Source organism: Parasteatoda tepidariorum, chromosome 2, assembly GCF_982258835.1.
Source record: "Parasteatoda tepidariorum strain Cologne lab strain chromosome 2, Ptep-v5.0, whole genome shotgun sequence".
NCBI classification, from domain to species: domain Eukaryota; kingdom Metazoa; phylum Arthropoda; class Arachnida; order Araneae; family Theridiidae; genus Parasteatoda; species Parasteatoda tepidariorum.
In genome coordinates, this window is record NC_141756.1 from 63,885,039 (window position 1) to 63,900,583 (window position 15,545).

The 15,545-nt window shown below is 28.2% G+C and overlaps 1 protein-coding gene across 1 annotated transcript; it reads left to right on the forward strand.

The window, feature by feature from the left end:
• Positions 1 to 391: 391 nt before the first annotated feature.
• Positions 392 to 6,810, forward strand: LOC122270518 (uncharacterized). Its single transcript, XM_087156032.1, has 5 exons — positions 392 to 907; positions 1,332 to 1,439; positions 1,935 to 2,039; positions 4,049 to 4,156; positions 6,370 to 6,810. The coding sequence occupies exons 2-5, from the start codon at positions 1,414 to 1,416 to the stop codon at positions 6,485 to 6,487; spliced, it is 357 nt and encodes a 118-aa protein (XP_087012158.1). The 5' UTR covers positions 392 to 907; positions 1,332 to 1,413; the 3' UTR covers positions 6,488 to 6,810.
• Positions 6,811 to 15,545: the final 8,735 nt, after the last annotated feature.

A 15,545-nucleotide genomic window follows, 5' to 3' on the forward strand; every position in this document is an offset into this window, starting at 1 on the left:
CAATATCTTTTTAATAACTAAAGATATAGAAGAAGCTCTACAGCAGGAAGTATAGTATTGCGGGAGATTGACACATGTAAATCATGAACTGCTTATACATTTATTTAAAAAAAACTAATTAAATCCTTGAATGAACTTCAAGGCCTCTTTTATTATAAATTCACTATTTAGGTGCAATTTAGATTTTAAAAAGCCAATTTAATATTCGTTAACTTAAATTATAAACAAACTGGTAAGAAAAAAGCAATTCCTAAATATGATATGTGAGCCCCTAAATACTAGACTCCACAAATTTCAGCAGTTATAAATATTTCACCTTAAATGTATTAGTCATAGTCTATTCAGTTACGATATACACCGAAGAGCCATTACATTATGACCACCTTCCCTCTATAACAATGGACTCACCCAGGTTTTCATGGTTTCTCGCCCAGGAACAATGTTTTCATGGGGCACATTAGGACCCATAATCCTCATAGAACAATCCGGATGTCTCTGAGCTACTTGAACATAGTTGCAGACCAGTTTCATGGCAACAGTTTTTCCTGCGGGGGGTGGTGTTTACCAACAGGATAATGCACCATGTCATAAGGGTCGAATCGTCATGGATTGGTTCGAGGAACATTCCAGTAACTTTCAAGTCATGTCTTGGCAACCAAATTCAGCTGACTTTATTCCAACAGAGCATTTGTGATCCTACTTAGAAAACCAAATTCATGCTGCCACGCTACCCCCCGCAATGTGAGGGAATTGCAGAACCAGTTGCTGAGCGCTTGGTACCAGATACCTCAGACTACCTATCAGCACCTTGTGGAATCAATGCCACGGCGGGTGTTGGCAGTTTTGAGGGCTAAAGGTGGTCCTACATGTTATTAGCAGGGTGGTCATAATGTAATGGTTCTTCGATGTAAGTATAAAATACGTCTGATATATAAATTTCTTCACCCTTTAACAATATAGCATTAAACAGGATAAAAGATTTTTAAATAAAATAAACAAAAAAATAACAAATTGTAAACATTTAAAACTTTATTTTTTAAATAACATAACCGATAAAATTTTAACCAGTATATTATTAAGCAGAATTTTGCAAATGTTAGTGAGCTTTTTATATTAGTTATTTGAATCAAATTTAAAGCATTACTTGTACAATATTACCCCATTCAGTAATATTCATCAGTGTAGTTTTAAATAATTTGATAGAAAACATTTACACATTTTGTATGAAAAAAAAATTCACCAGTTTTTATAAATGTCATACATCAAAATGTATACATCTATATAATATGAATGATGCCGAAATAGTAAGCAATGAAATATTATGATTTTAGTGTTGACCTCGATGTGAAATATGATGAGTATGGGTGTTATGTTGAGGCCGATTGTAAAGATGAATTTGTTACTCAGACTCAAATGAATGAGAATGATGAAAATAAAAGGTATGTTAAATTGTATGCAAATTAGGTTTTATCAGCATTCCATAATTTTTTTTCTGAATATTACTTGTCTATGTTACATAACGTATGTTACATACGCATTACATAAGGCTCTCTCCAAATTTTCTCTTTCTTATTTTAACCAGTTGATTTCTGCAAATTTAACTAAATTATATGAAGATTGTTATAGGCAAAACATCTTATTTTTCACTTATCATTGGACACAATTCTACACATGATTATGGATGTTTTATCCCAGTTTTTTGCATAAAGAGCAACCTTTCAAGAATAAACTTCCGTAGTATGATAAAAAAATATGCGTTTTGCCCAGGACAACCTTCAACATTGTATCTTTAAATAATGTTAACAAGCTTTTACACATTTTGAATAAAAAAAATAAAGTATTGTTTTTTGAGAAAATAAGAAAACTTAAAATTAATGCATATGGTTATTACAAATAGTGGCAAAATAGTGAATAATGATCTATTATAATTTTAGTGTTTTCCTAGTTGGCAATGATGAATATGGATTTTATGTTGAGTCTGATGTCAAAGAAGGTTATGTTGAGGAAATTCCAGCGCATGAGAATGATGAATATAGCGGGTAAGCAAAATTAGATTTAAATTGAGTTTACTCTGAATTTTTAAATTTCTTTAATAATAATATTACTTGCCTGTGTAAGAATTACGTAAAGCTCTTTAAAAAGTAATTTATTTTTCAAAATAAATGTTTAACATTTTGACTTTTTTTAAATACATCACAAAAGCAAAAATAAAAACAAATATTTTTAAATATTAACACAATCTCAAATATTTTAAATAATTCTACTTTAAATAGATCTTAAAATATCTGCAAGTAATTATCGGATCCAGTAATGAAATCTGCGTATGGCTTATAGGAGTCCCCAAATAATTCATAAAATGTAGGGGAGAGTCGGGTAGCCCCGCCCACAGTCAATTTCATATCTATAGAATATTTTTTCAAGTCAATGGGCCATCGGACATTAATTGTTATATTAAAAAAAGATTATTTTCAAAGTTTCAAGTATTTATGCAGCTGTTAGCAGGGTGTAATAATAATAAAAATAAAATATGTTGAATACAGTAGTAATGAAATTAAGAAAAATTGCTTGAATGTTTCGATTAAACTTCATACTAAAAAAATAATTTTTTCTATACATACAGCATTAAAGTATGTAGTCTTAAGTTTAATTTGCTCAAAGAAAGAAGTTAATACGTGAAAAATTGTTCGAATTTACAAAAAAATTGGATTTCGGGTAGCCCCGCTCACATGAATGTCGGGTATCACCGCCCAATTTTATTTTGTCGATAAATGTACGGTTGCAAAGATTATTATTTTATTGCTTCAAATTTGAATGTTATATGCATTTTTAACAACAAATATTGTTATTAAATGATTGTTATTAAATGATTGTTATTAAATGATTGTTATTAAATGATAGAATTCACTAAAAGTATATAAATATGTAATAAATTAAATAATTTTGTGATAAAAATGATAAATGAGGTTTATCTATTGTCAATACATTGGTCACTTTCATTTACACCTGAAAAAACAGTCAAAAAACACAATTTTTGCAACTGGGCGGAGCTACCCAGCAAAAACATGTTTTTCAGCTTTGAAAAGAGCTGAAAAACATGTTTTTTTTAATTTCTATTTTTTTAAGTTAAACTATTCTTTTTTTGGTTTACTCTACTTGCATTATTTAATTAGATGATAAAACAATAGAAACATACAAAAATATTGATTATTACTCAATATTATACAGAAATATAAGCAATACTCCTTAAGTGAGTGGGGCTACCCGACTCTCCCCTATTTTCTTTTTACTCAAATTATAATTTGTAATTTTTCCGAATAAAACTAAAAAGATGATTTAATAATTAAAATAAATTATTAGAACTATTAACTCATGTGATCTACCTAATTATTTTCAAAGACATATGGGTATCTTATTCTTCAACATTTATTCTTAATTAATTAAAAGTTTCGAAAATTAATTTAATAATTAAGTAAGATGTTTAATAGTTTCTGTTCCAACGAGAAATGTACAAACCAATAAAAAAGGATACTGTATAGTCAAGTTTAACATAAAAAAATCTTTATCTTATTAATTATATAGACGATTGATTACAATCATCATCTATTAATTATGATCTGAAGCTGTGAAAGTATGAAACACTTATAAATTCTAATACCTTTGTATAACTTTGAAGAAGTTAGAGCATAAGAATAATTTCAGAGCAAATTCAACCATTTCTTAAGAGTTAACACTAGCTTTATTTTTAAATAACAAAGATAAAATTTTATATATTAGTGATTAGTCAAAATTTTATTATTCAGATTTCATAGCTTTTATAAAGTCCAGCATACATATTATTTTATTTGACTGAATTCTATTTTCATGAGGCATTTTCCACCCTATATGTTTATATAAGTTTTTCATTTTTAGGGTAGAAAATACTAAATACTGCAAGAATTCATATTAAATACATATCCCTATTTTTTGATAAAGTTAAAAATTTAAAATGTATTCATCTATGCATTATAATTCGTGCTGATACTTGAAAAATGACCTTTTATAATTTTAGTGGTGACCAGATTGTTGAGTGTGATGAATACGGATTCTTTGTTGAATCTGAATGTATTGGGGATTTCGTTGCTCAAAATCTGACTATAGAGAATGGTGAAAATATAAGGTATGATAATTTGTATTCAGATTGATTTTTTTTTTTAGTATATATGCAAAAATGTTTTGTGACCATGCCTTTCTACGTTTGGGGCAACAGAAGAATACTTCAAAATTTATTTTTATTTTCCTCTTTTTAAACTTTAATTGCTTTAAAGGATATAAATATCAAAAAAATATATTATAATTTTCAGAAAGACAAATATTTAAGAAAAAAATTTTTTTTAATAAATTATCTCATGAGCTTCAATCTACTGTAATTTGAATAAATATAAATCTAATTAATTATGATATCATTAAGTAATAGACTTTCTATTTTATAGGTGAGTTATTGGGTTATAAATCCCGTCTAGGACATGAAATGTATTTTTTATTCATATAAGTTATGATTTAATTCATATAGTTATGAGTTCTGCTTAATAATAAAAAATTTTACAAAAATAAATAAATTTGGTGAGTAATGCGATACCTAAGCCTTATTATGTAGTTTGTTAAGCTAGAATCTTAACTAAAACTTGGTGACTATATTTTTTTCTGTTTATTAAGACTGAATAATATGTTGAGTTTTGTAATTTCCACATTATGTTGAATACCAATATTTTCAATCAAAATTTGGCAGAAACAAAACTAAATTAAATAGTATCTGAATTTCATTCTGCCGTTCCTTTTAGAAAATTAAGTGGGTGTTGAGAAACAACTCATTGCATTTTTATTTAATTTAGTATTTTCGTCATACCATATTTCTTTTTATGTAGATAAATATTAAAAAAAATCTCAAGGATAAATGCTGAAAGAAAATTTATGTAAGCAAAGGTGATGAATAAATAATGACATTTCAAAGGATTTCAAGGACTTCAAAATTGCCAATAAACTTACAAGGTGTTCCGTAATGATGGCCCTTAGTATACATTTTTGAAATCCATATCCACAGGGTAGATTGAAAAAGTATACTCATTAGGGATTATGAGTTTCAGCAACGATGAGATGCAACAAGTTCTTGAAATCTAACCAATTACTGAAGAGGAAGGTGAATCAGAAAGCATCGAAACATTTTAGATTACGGGAAGAAAAAACACAATTATTAATAACACCACTAAGCTTTATCAGGCATTTAAAGTTATTTCAATATTTTAGTCTCCTTTTCATCAATAGTGATTCTTTAGACTTCAATCACGTTTTTTTTTTATTTGCTTAAAAATAATTTTCAAAACACAATTATTTAAACACACAATATTAAAACACAATTATTAAAAACACCACTAAGCTTTATCAGCTGTTTCAATATTTTAGTCTCCTTTTTATCAGTAGTGATTCTTTAGATTTCAATCACGTTTTTTTTATTTGCTTAAAAATTAATTTTCAATAATGATGGTTCAGAAGTTCTTACACCAATTGCCAATCAAACTAAATTTCATTTTAATAATGTTTTAAAAGATTAAAAATTGTTAAAACATTTTTCACTTAATAATTTTATAACTGTCGCTTTACCGCCAACCCAATTTTACGACTACTAATGTTCAACTCCGTAGCCTTGTAATTTTGAGCCCAATCCAGAAGACAAGGAAATTCCTTGGAGAAATTTGCCTTCTTCGAGGACTTTTTGAAGGAGCTAATCCGCATTTGCGTTACATGGAGAGGAAGACCACGAGAACCTCCCACGGTTAGCCTGACGTCAAAGGGACTCTATGATCCGTCTACCACTGAGGATATTTCATGCCAGCACTGTGGTCAGTGCAAGCCGGATGCGGAATTTGCATCGACTGGGATTCGATCCCGGTTCCCCGCATTGGAAGGCGAACGCTGTATCTTCTGAGCCATCGCGGATCTATTTTCAAAACATATTCTCGAATTTAAAATAACACTATTCTTAGTATTAAAAAAATTTGGTATTTTTAGAGTATTTACATATTTTCAGTTAAGAATTTCAGGCTGAAATATTTTAAAAGATTCAATTTTCACGATTTATTTAAAAAATTTTTTTTATAAACTTGCGCTGATTACTCACACACAAATTAAAACTTAACCCACAGATATCTTGAAACCAAAATATTATTCCCTAAAAAAAACCATTGATGAATTTCTGAATACGCTTAAAGTTAACTCTTTCGTTTCAAAATAACTAAGCACTTTATAATTGAAAAAAATAATGAGAATCTATTATATTTCTTAAATTTATGCATTGAAAACTATATTAAAATCCATTATGTTCGTTTATAATTTTAGAGCGACGTATGATTTCGGAGGTTCTGGAGACCCCGGAATTGTTGAAAATGTTTCTGATGAGAAACATGGAGTTGAGGAATTTCAAAAGAACAGGTATGGTAATCTGCATTTAATTTGATTTTTCTTAGCAATCTTTAGTTTTAATGCTTTTTCCAGCTATTTCAAGTACTTTTGATTAATCAGAGCGCTTTCAATATTTACTCTTTTTTTCACTTTTTTGAATAACATCATTGAGAAATTGAACAATATGTGTCCTGCAGGTAAATTCAATTATTCATGGCCCATGAATAAAACTTTAATTAAAAGTACCATATTAGGCCGTTTTGTGCAGCTGTAAAATATATATTTCTAAATATAAATATAAAAAACACAGAAATTAAATAATTGAATAAAAAGAATTATGATTTCAAAGCTCCAACAGCGACATAGTACTTTCTTGAATTCATAGCCAATATTAAAAAAAAATACATTTTTTTTGCTTTAAATGTGTCAAAAAAATATCGTTTAATTATGAAATATACCAATATTTTTAAAAATTATAAATAATTATATCTTATCACATTCAGTTTTGAATTATTTTTCTGATAATACTCATAACATTCTCATATATATTCATGAAGCGAATTTTTATGTTTAAAATAGATTGTAAAATATTTTTTTAATAAAAAAAAACTAGTACTTTCTTGACTTCATAGTCAATATTAAAAAAAAAATTTTTTTTTGTTTTAAATGTGTCAAAAAAAAACTCATAATTATTAGATATACAATAATTATAAGATATATAATTATAATTATAAGATATACAAGTACTTTTATTTAAAATAACCATATCTTATTGCTTGTAGATTCAAATTGTTTCCCTGTTAATGCGTATGACCTTCTTGTAAATATTTAAAAAATGAATTCATATGATAAACATAAATTAGTAAATATTCTTTTAATAAAAAAGTGTTCTTTATTTAACGATACAAATTATGATTTCGTAATTATATATCACTCTAACAATAATTTTTTTTGTTCATCTTTCTAATAACTAAAGATAGAGGAGTTGCCGTCTTGTCAAAATCATGTAAATTGTTCGAAAACTTTTACTGAGATACACGTTAAAGCAATATAAAAAAACACATCCTCACATATTATACAGAGCTGTATTCAAGCGAACATCGATGATATAACTTTTTAAACAGTTTAAACGACAAAGCGTTTGCAGTTGTAACAGTTCCTAATGGTAAATCTATTCGAAGAATTCATCTTTAAATTTCTCTACTAAATAGAATTAGATAAACCTTTTGATAAGTTTTGAGGATTTAAGTCTAAAGTTGAACCTTGCACCCACTGCTCAAATTTTAGAAATTTAACACTCTTAATTTAGAAGAGAGACACACAGGCGCACACAAAAATTCTTCCTTTTGTTAGTTAAGAAAATTTTCTCCAACAACTGCTGTATGAAAAAATTTTCTCCTAGAATAATAAGTATTTAACTTCCACAAGTTGGTTGCAAATATTTTGAACTGAAAGTAATTTCGTTATTTTTTAATTAAATTTAAAAGCATTTGATTTAAATTTAAAAGTCTCATGAATTAAAAAACACTCTTTGCTAAATGAAAGTTTAAAATCACAACGGGTTTACCTTCTTACACTTCCTAATTAGAAATCTACTTTTTTTGAAAACAAAATTGGTATACATAACTATTCTTCATCTATGAAGTATCTTACTTTCATATTAGTATACTCAACTATTACATCAAAAGCAATATATCTAATATTTCTAAGTTCATAAATACCATTTATATTATAAATTATAAAGACTTATTTAAATATCAAAGAAACTTTACGTTGTTCATTTTCGGACACTTAATCCTGCAATAATCAATTAATAAAAGTTTTTTGATTTCAAAAGTAGCATTCTATTTTGATATGATTTAGTGATTCATCAAAATGACTAGGTGCAGATATTACTTTAATTATAAAAAAATTAATTTTTTTCAGGAAGGGGACCAATTTGAATGGTAAAGGAGGAGATTGCATTACAGATGTGAAAAGAAAAAAGAAAGGGTTTTGGTCCTCCTTCAAAAATCTATTTTGTTCCTGTTGCGGGAAAAAATAGACTTGAATGAATCGAAATGTATGTAAAGTTGTTGCGGTCAGGATGATCAAAATTATGAGATACGTAAAGGAAAATGAAGAAAAAAAGCTATATTGCAAAAAAAAAAAAAAAAAAAAAAAAAAATTGTACTTAAAAAAAAATTTTGAAAGCAATTTAAGATAAAAAAAAAAGAGAGAGAGAGAAAAAATTTTTGCTCTTCTTCGTAAAACCTATTTCATGTCACGGAAGGAAATAAATTTGTATGAATCGAAATGAATGCAAAATTATTTTTCTGAAAGGATGATAAAGATTGTGAGATCAACTTGAATGATAAAAGAGAAAACCACATTTCAGATGAGAAAGAAACTAGTTCAGATCTCCTTCATAATCCCTACTTTGTCCACGTCAGAGAAAGCAATCGACTTGTATGAATCAAATAGATAGATATTTTTGCAACAAAAAAAACTGAGAGAACTTAAATCATAAAAAACTACATTAATGGTAATACAATAAAAAAAATTTATTCTATAAAAAAAAAAAAAAAAAAAAAAATTTCTTTAAAATTATACCAGTAACAAAATTTAAGAACGAACTTAAAAAAAAAAAAAAAAAAAAAAAAAAAAAAAAAAAAAACAAGGGGTACGATTATAGATCCACCTCCTCGTGGTGTACCCCGGAAACGTTTCGACGGCTAAGAGATCTATAACTCTAAACTTCATCAGTTTTTTTTCCTCTTCTGAGATATTTTAATCAGTTTATTGCTGTATTGAAATGTTACTGTTAAAATCTCTCACGAAGCAGGATAGGAATTCAGTTTAATAATCATGTTTTTAGTAAAATATTGATATTAAATTGTTAAAAAAGGTAATTGTTGACATTTTTAATAACAAAAACATCGAGATATGTAAAGATATTAGTTTGAAAATAATTTTCAGCGTTAAAAAAACATTTTTTATTAAGAATTTTTTCTTAAAAAGAATGTTTATTTCAAAACATTTGAGTTTAGACAAAAGGAAACCATATACATTTTTGAACATTTAAATGGATGAAATTTCCAAAATATTAATTACTACATATTCATTAACATTTATAATAATGATAAATTTGAACTTAACATGCTTGAATGAACATGGCAGAACTTGCTCTTCAGTTTCTGTCAAAATCACCTGATGTCCTATAAAATATATTTTTATGTGTTAAATCGTTTGATTAATTCACTAGAAAAATCTTTGTAGAGGAAAAATAATAGTTTACCTGCACGTTTAAGGTGTTTTTTGTGAATTTTATTAGAGATAGTATTTCTGTGGATTTTGTACTTCCGAGAAGCTTCTGCAATCGACATACCACCAGCAACTGCTTGCAAACATTGTTGCAGCTTTTCTAAAGTGTAATCACGGTGGTTTCTCGTTCCAGGTATTTTTTTATAACGTCTGACCATTTTTCTGTCGAAAAAAAAAACGAATGACACTTTGCACAAAGTAGCCCCACAGTGCATTTTTTTTTTCATTTTCCGTTTATTTGTTATTAATTTTCAATTTTTTTTTAACGCTAACATGATATAATTGTTTATTAATATATAAATAAAGACTTTCGCACTTACGACAATTGTTTTATCAACGTCTTTGCATTTCACAGCTAAAGTTTTCACGCACACTTTTCGACGTCCGGCGTTCTCAGAAAATTTTTGACATTGGATAAACAAAACACACTCTGAGATTGTTTTAAATTTCGAGAAAATGTTTGTAGTAATAGAGGAGACTTCTATCTTCAAATTCCACACATTTTTAACGTGAAAAAAACATAATACTGAATAGCAGGATTTGAAAACTGCCAAATTCGAATTTGCACAAAGTAGCCCCCGCTGCACAAAGTAGCCTCACATGACGGTACTCACTTTTGGTCTTTTAAGAATGAGCGAGTTTTAGGCAGTGTTTTTTTTTCCAGCTCCCTGCAGTGAATTTAAATTATAGCCGTAATTAAAGAAGCTCAAATTTAAAAAGTCCCCTGGAAAGTGCGATACATATTGAAGTGAGGACGGTATAATTACAGGAGCGTATAGGAAGATACGCAAATTTCGTGGTACCGTGTCCAAAAACTAGAACAGGGCTTCCGAGAGAATTCCGAGTTAATCTGAGAGCATCTAGTAGGGTTTCTTGTTGAAGGTTCTATTGTTGACCAAGTCACAGTTTTCAGCCATGCAATCAAAAACGCCTTTAATAATCGGGAAAACCTGACAGCTGTTTTGGTCTGTTTTAAAACGGCCAGTTGGAGCCAACTATTAACCCAAAATTTTCTTTTTCGTGTATCAAATCAAATACAATAAATTAGTGCCCAGTTCTCCGTGGTCAAAGCTGCTGCAAGTTTCGATTTAGAAATATAATTTCTATAAATTTTAATCCTCAAACTAATCATCCCCAAGGTACGGCTGACAGCTTTTTAATGAATTTTAATAATATCACAAAAAAATTGCCCTCGTAATTTTATATATTCTCAGTGTTACAAATGCCAACGACGAATGGTCATGTTCAGCGAAATTGTACCCATGATCCCATATGTTCGAAGTGTGCTGGCCTGCATTTTCCCTGTCAATGTGCTAAGAACTCTACACCACCACTCAACAATCTATACCAAATGTTCTTTTGATCATTCAGAAAATTTATCCTGATGTGCTTCAAGAATTAAGAGAAATCTGCTTTAATGAAAAGATAAAATCAGAAAAAAAACCCACAGTATCAGTTCTGCTTATTAAAGAAGTGAAGACTCTATTTGAGGATGAAGAAATTATAGGTTTATGTTGGGCCTTGCAGCCCCCCCCCCCACTCTCATTCCCAAGCTCCAACCGTACGCAATGTTTTCGGCGAGTCAGACTTCAGTCAAAGGATCTAACGGAGATTAACTATTAGTTAATATATATAACAAAATACCATTATATTAGGAATCATAAAACATTGTAACTTATGAAAAAATAAACAATTAACTGTTATCTCCCTTCCGCTAATAAGTTTCTAAGTCTTTATCATCTGTCATCTGTCTTTAGAGTAACTCTTAAACGACGTAAATTGCATTAGGGAACAACTTTTTTTCTGTTGCATAAGATTTTTCAATAAGCCTGCTAACGGTTTCACGCTACAAGAGCTAATTCTACGCAATCTCTCGATATATATATATATATATATATATATATATATATATATACAATGCACTCCCGATTATCCGGGTTAATCACCGGAACAGGTCTCACGGACAATCGAAAAACACGGATAATCCGAAAACTCCTTTCATTAAGGAAAAATTCAATATCAGTACAAAAAATATAAAAATTACTGACATTTGCATGCATAACATCAAACTAGGAATTTTCCTTATTAAAAAATGTGTAATGCGTCTTCGCCATACATCGATACACATATTTTACGAACCGCAGTAATGTCACCGTAATCAAATCCTCCCATATAATCTAATAAAGTTTCCACAGAGCAGCAGAATGAGAAATTGTATTTCATTCATTTACTACATCTTCTGCATCAGTTACTATCATCACTATTTGATTAAACAACATAACGATGCCTTCATCAGTCAAATACTGGAAGCCAGGCTCATATGCATCACTTTGAAACCAATCTTCTAAATTTTCTTCTTCAAGAATTTCGAAACCTCAGATTTCTTTTGCTTGTTCGAGAATACTGTTATCATATTTTTCTTGAACATCTGAAGAGGATTGTTCATTAAGCTGTATGATCTTTCTCCAAGATCGTGATAACGTAGACAATTTTACCTTTGATCATGCTGGTGATATTCCATATACCGCAATCTAATAACGAATATTGCTTCCAAAAATTTAGTAACTTCATGAATCAAATTTTTTTTAAAATCCGGAAAATAAAAGATATAATCTTTTCATCAGCCTGCCCGATTATATCCGCAAAAAAGAGTGCTTTTTGTGTATCAATATAGCCAAAGCAAAATATATTAATACAATAATGTGAGGAGCACTCAAAAATCTTTTTTTACAAAAATTACAACAAATAAAGTAGAACACAATACGTAAAAATAACACGTAAATACAGAAAATAAAATAAAATAAAAAACAATAAACCAAAAACTATAAAGCGAGTAGCGAATTCAAATGTACTTACATGAACGGGAAATTTTTCAAGAATGATTTAAAAAATATTTTCGTAACAAGATTGCCAGATTGCATAGTATGAAAACAAAAGCGCAAATGAGCGTAACTAGAGGAGTTTTGTTTTAAAGTGCTGTTCTTACTGTATTGCTGAAATGTGTTTGATTTGTTAGTTACCAAGGATGGGCCCGAAATGGATGTGCGCAAGGTAATATTATACTGGATAATTTTAAGAAGTTGACCATAAATAATTTTAGAAAATAAATATTTATTTAAGAAAAAAATATAAAATAGAAAGAAGAAACATGAATTGCCTGTTTTGCACATAATTTTAGCCACGGATTTGCCTGAAATGGATTTGCACATGGAAATATTATAGTGTATTCTTATTGTTTTTCTTAATTTTCTTCGTGTTTTTTTTTTGTTATTTATTTATTTTGTTGTATATATATATATATATATATATATATATATATATATATATATATATATATATATATTGCATGCGTAATTTGCTAGCTTACGGCTCTAATAAAAAATTATAATTTAGTTTTATCCCACGTTTTTATGAATTTTTTATCTTTGGTTTCCTACGGTAAATTATAACAAATAAAATCAACATTAATAATTTCATCCCCAAATTCATATTTTAAAAGGTTTAAGAAACTATCTGTTTCTTATATTAATGCTTACTCGTTCAAAAAGCATGTTTTAATAAACTTAAATAATGGAAACTCAGCAAAAGCAAGTACTATATCAAGTTTTCTATTAAGCCATGGGCATTATTCTGGATATCGCATTTTAAATGATACGCTATATGAATAGTTAATATTTATTTTGATGAGTTAAACTTCTAACTCCTATTATGATAAATCTAAAGGTATGAAGTCGCATAAAAAAATATTTAAAAAAAAACACTAAATAATAAAAATATAAAGGTTGCGCAGTAGGTGCCATGAATGTGTAGTTTGGTGATATTAGGGTACTTTATCAATTTCAGCAGATGGTAAAAAACTTATTGCCACATTATCAACATTAAACGCCTGTTTTGATATAATAAGTTCTTATTATCACAGTACTTGAAACTGCAATACTAGAAACGTAGTATTTAATACCACATTTAATAAAGAATCACTTGCGTCAATATTAGTTAGGCAATTTTTTACTGCTTCGAAATAAGATCTTCGATCATACTTCGATCGCCAAAAATGATTATTAAATTATTAGTGTCGTTAATAATTATATTCGAAAATTACTCCTTATTATTTTTGGTGATTAACAAAAGTAATACTGATATATATATATATACATATATTTTTAGTTTTGTAAATTGATGGAAAAAAAGTTGCTTATTCGTATATAAAAAATTGACATATTGTTTTTGTCGCCAGTAATGCTTAAATAATTTAGTAATTGGAACAAATAAAAATTTAAAAAAAAAAGTTTTATACAAAAAAAGCTTGGTAAAAATGTACTAATTCATATAGGAAAATCATAAAGAATCACTTAATTATTTATTGACACCAATGATGATAAATTAATGTTAGTAATAGGTACTACTGACTCTGGTAATTCTTACTGGTTAATTCATGATCTAAAAAAATACTAAATATACTAATATTGGTACCAAGATACCAACTGTAGGTACTGTGAAAATACATTTTTACGGCACACTGAAAGGGATGACTACTAGAGAACATTGCATGGTGTTTTTTGACTATCAGAAGTGAAGTTGTCCCGGAGCAACAGCATTATGCAAAATGATATTGAGCACAACTAATTTTTATTTTGATGGAATGTACTTATAGAAACATATTTTGCTTAGTATGATAGCAAAACTTTATAAGTAATGTAGAAAACTTTATAAGTAATGTAGAAACGAGCAAAATGTAGCTATTTGAAAGTTAACCATTGTTATTTTTTTTATGTGCATTTATAACGCATTGTTATAAGGCGGGCCTGATTTATCATAAGGTATGGAGGGGTCCTCCAGCGGTTGGCCTTCTACCCTGGTATTTTCAGATCAGGCCCTTATCATTACTCAGAAATTAACTACGCTATAATCAACAACAAAAAAAGGAAAGAAAAAAAAACATTTTGCCTATTTACAATATGATGAAGAAAATAGCATGAAATACTGACTTTCCCAATTATTTTCTTACATTTTATGATTTAATTTACTAATTATCGAATAAAAGCTTTGAATAAAACCATAGAAAATTTTTACATCCGTATCTGTCGCTTATTTTAAAGGTCTAATTTCAAAATTTGAAAGAAATAAGTTGCAAAAGTTTTTTTTTTTCTTCCTCTAAATTTTTGCAATCTTTACTGAATTTATTTTTAACAAGTATATTATTTTAAATTTCGGATTTTCACTCATCCTTTAACTAAAAAACAAATAAGAAAATACTACGAATACTACTATAAGAAAATAATAGTAGTATTCGTAAAAATGTTACTCAAAACTATTGTTCCCCATTCCGGCAAATTAAACACGTGATGCGAATGAAAAACACTCTCGTTTCAATCGATAGCGTCATCCTTCCATCCATACGTATATTTTCTAAAAAATACCCTCAAATTATTAAAAAATATTTATTCGCTTTAAAAATTCATTTAAATCACCGCAAATTTTTTTTAAAAAGTTAAAGAATAATTTTCTTGCAAGTCTTAAGAAAAAAGATATTATCTATCTCATACGAAAAATTGAATAGCCGAATCCTATTTTATGAATTTTTTTCTATAAAATTCACGCAAACTTTTAAATGTTACAGTTATAATATTACTAAAAAATTAAATTAAAATGCGTAAAATGAAATTGAAAAATCATCGGTCTCAGACTTAAACCTAATACGAGACTATGAGGAAGGAGGGTAAAGCAGAATTTTAAGATTAAGTTCTTTTACACTAGATGGCAGCATGCGTGAAATCTTTTTAACATTTCTTTATAATACCGAAACTTCAAAT

What these genes read in the sequence shown, in the direction of transcription:
- LOC122270518 (XM_087156032.1), top strand. Translation starts at nt 1,414, where the DNA reads ATGAATGAGAATGATGAAAATAAAAG. An exon ending in GAGAATGATGAATATAGCGG is followed by an intron (nt 2,040 to 4,048) that starts GTAAGCAAAATT and finishes TTATAATTTTAG; the next exon opens with TGGTGACCAGATTGTTGAGT. An exon ending in GAGAATGGTGAAAATATAAG is followed by an intron (nt 4,157 to 6,369) that starts GTATGATAATTT and finishes TTATAATTTTAG; the next exon opens with AGCGACGTATGATTTCGGAG.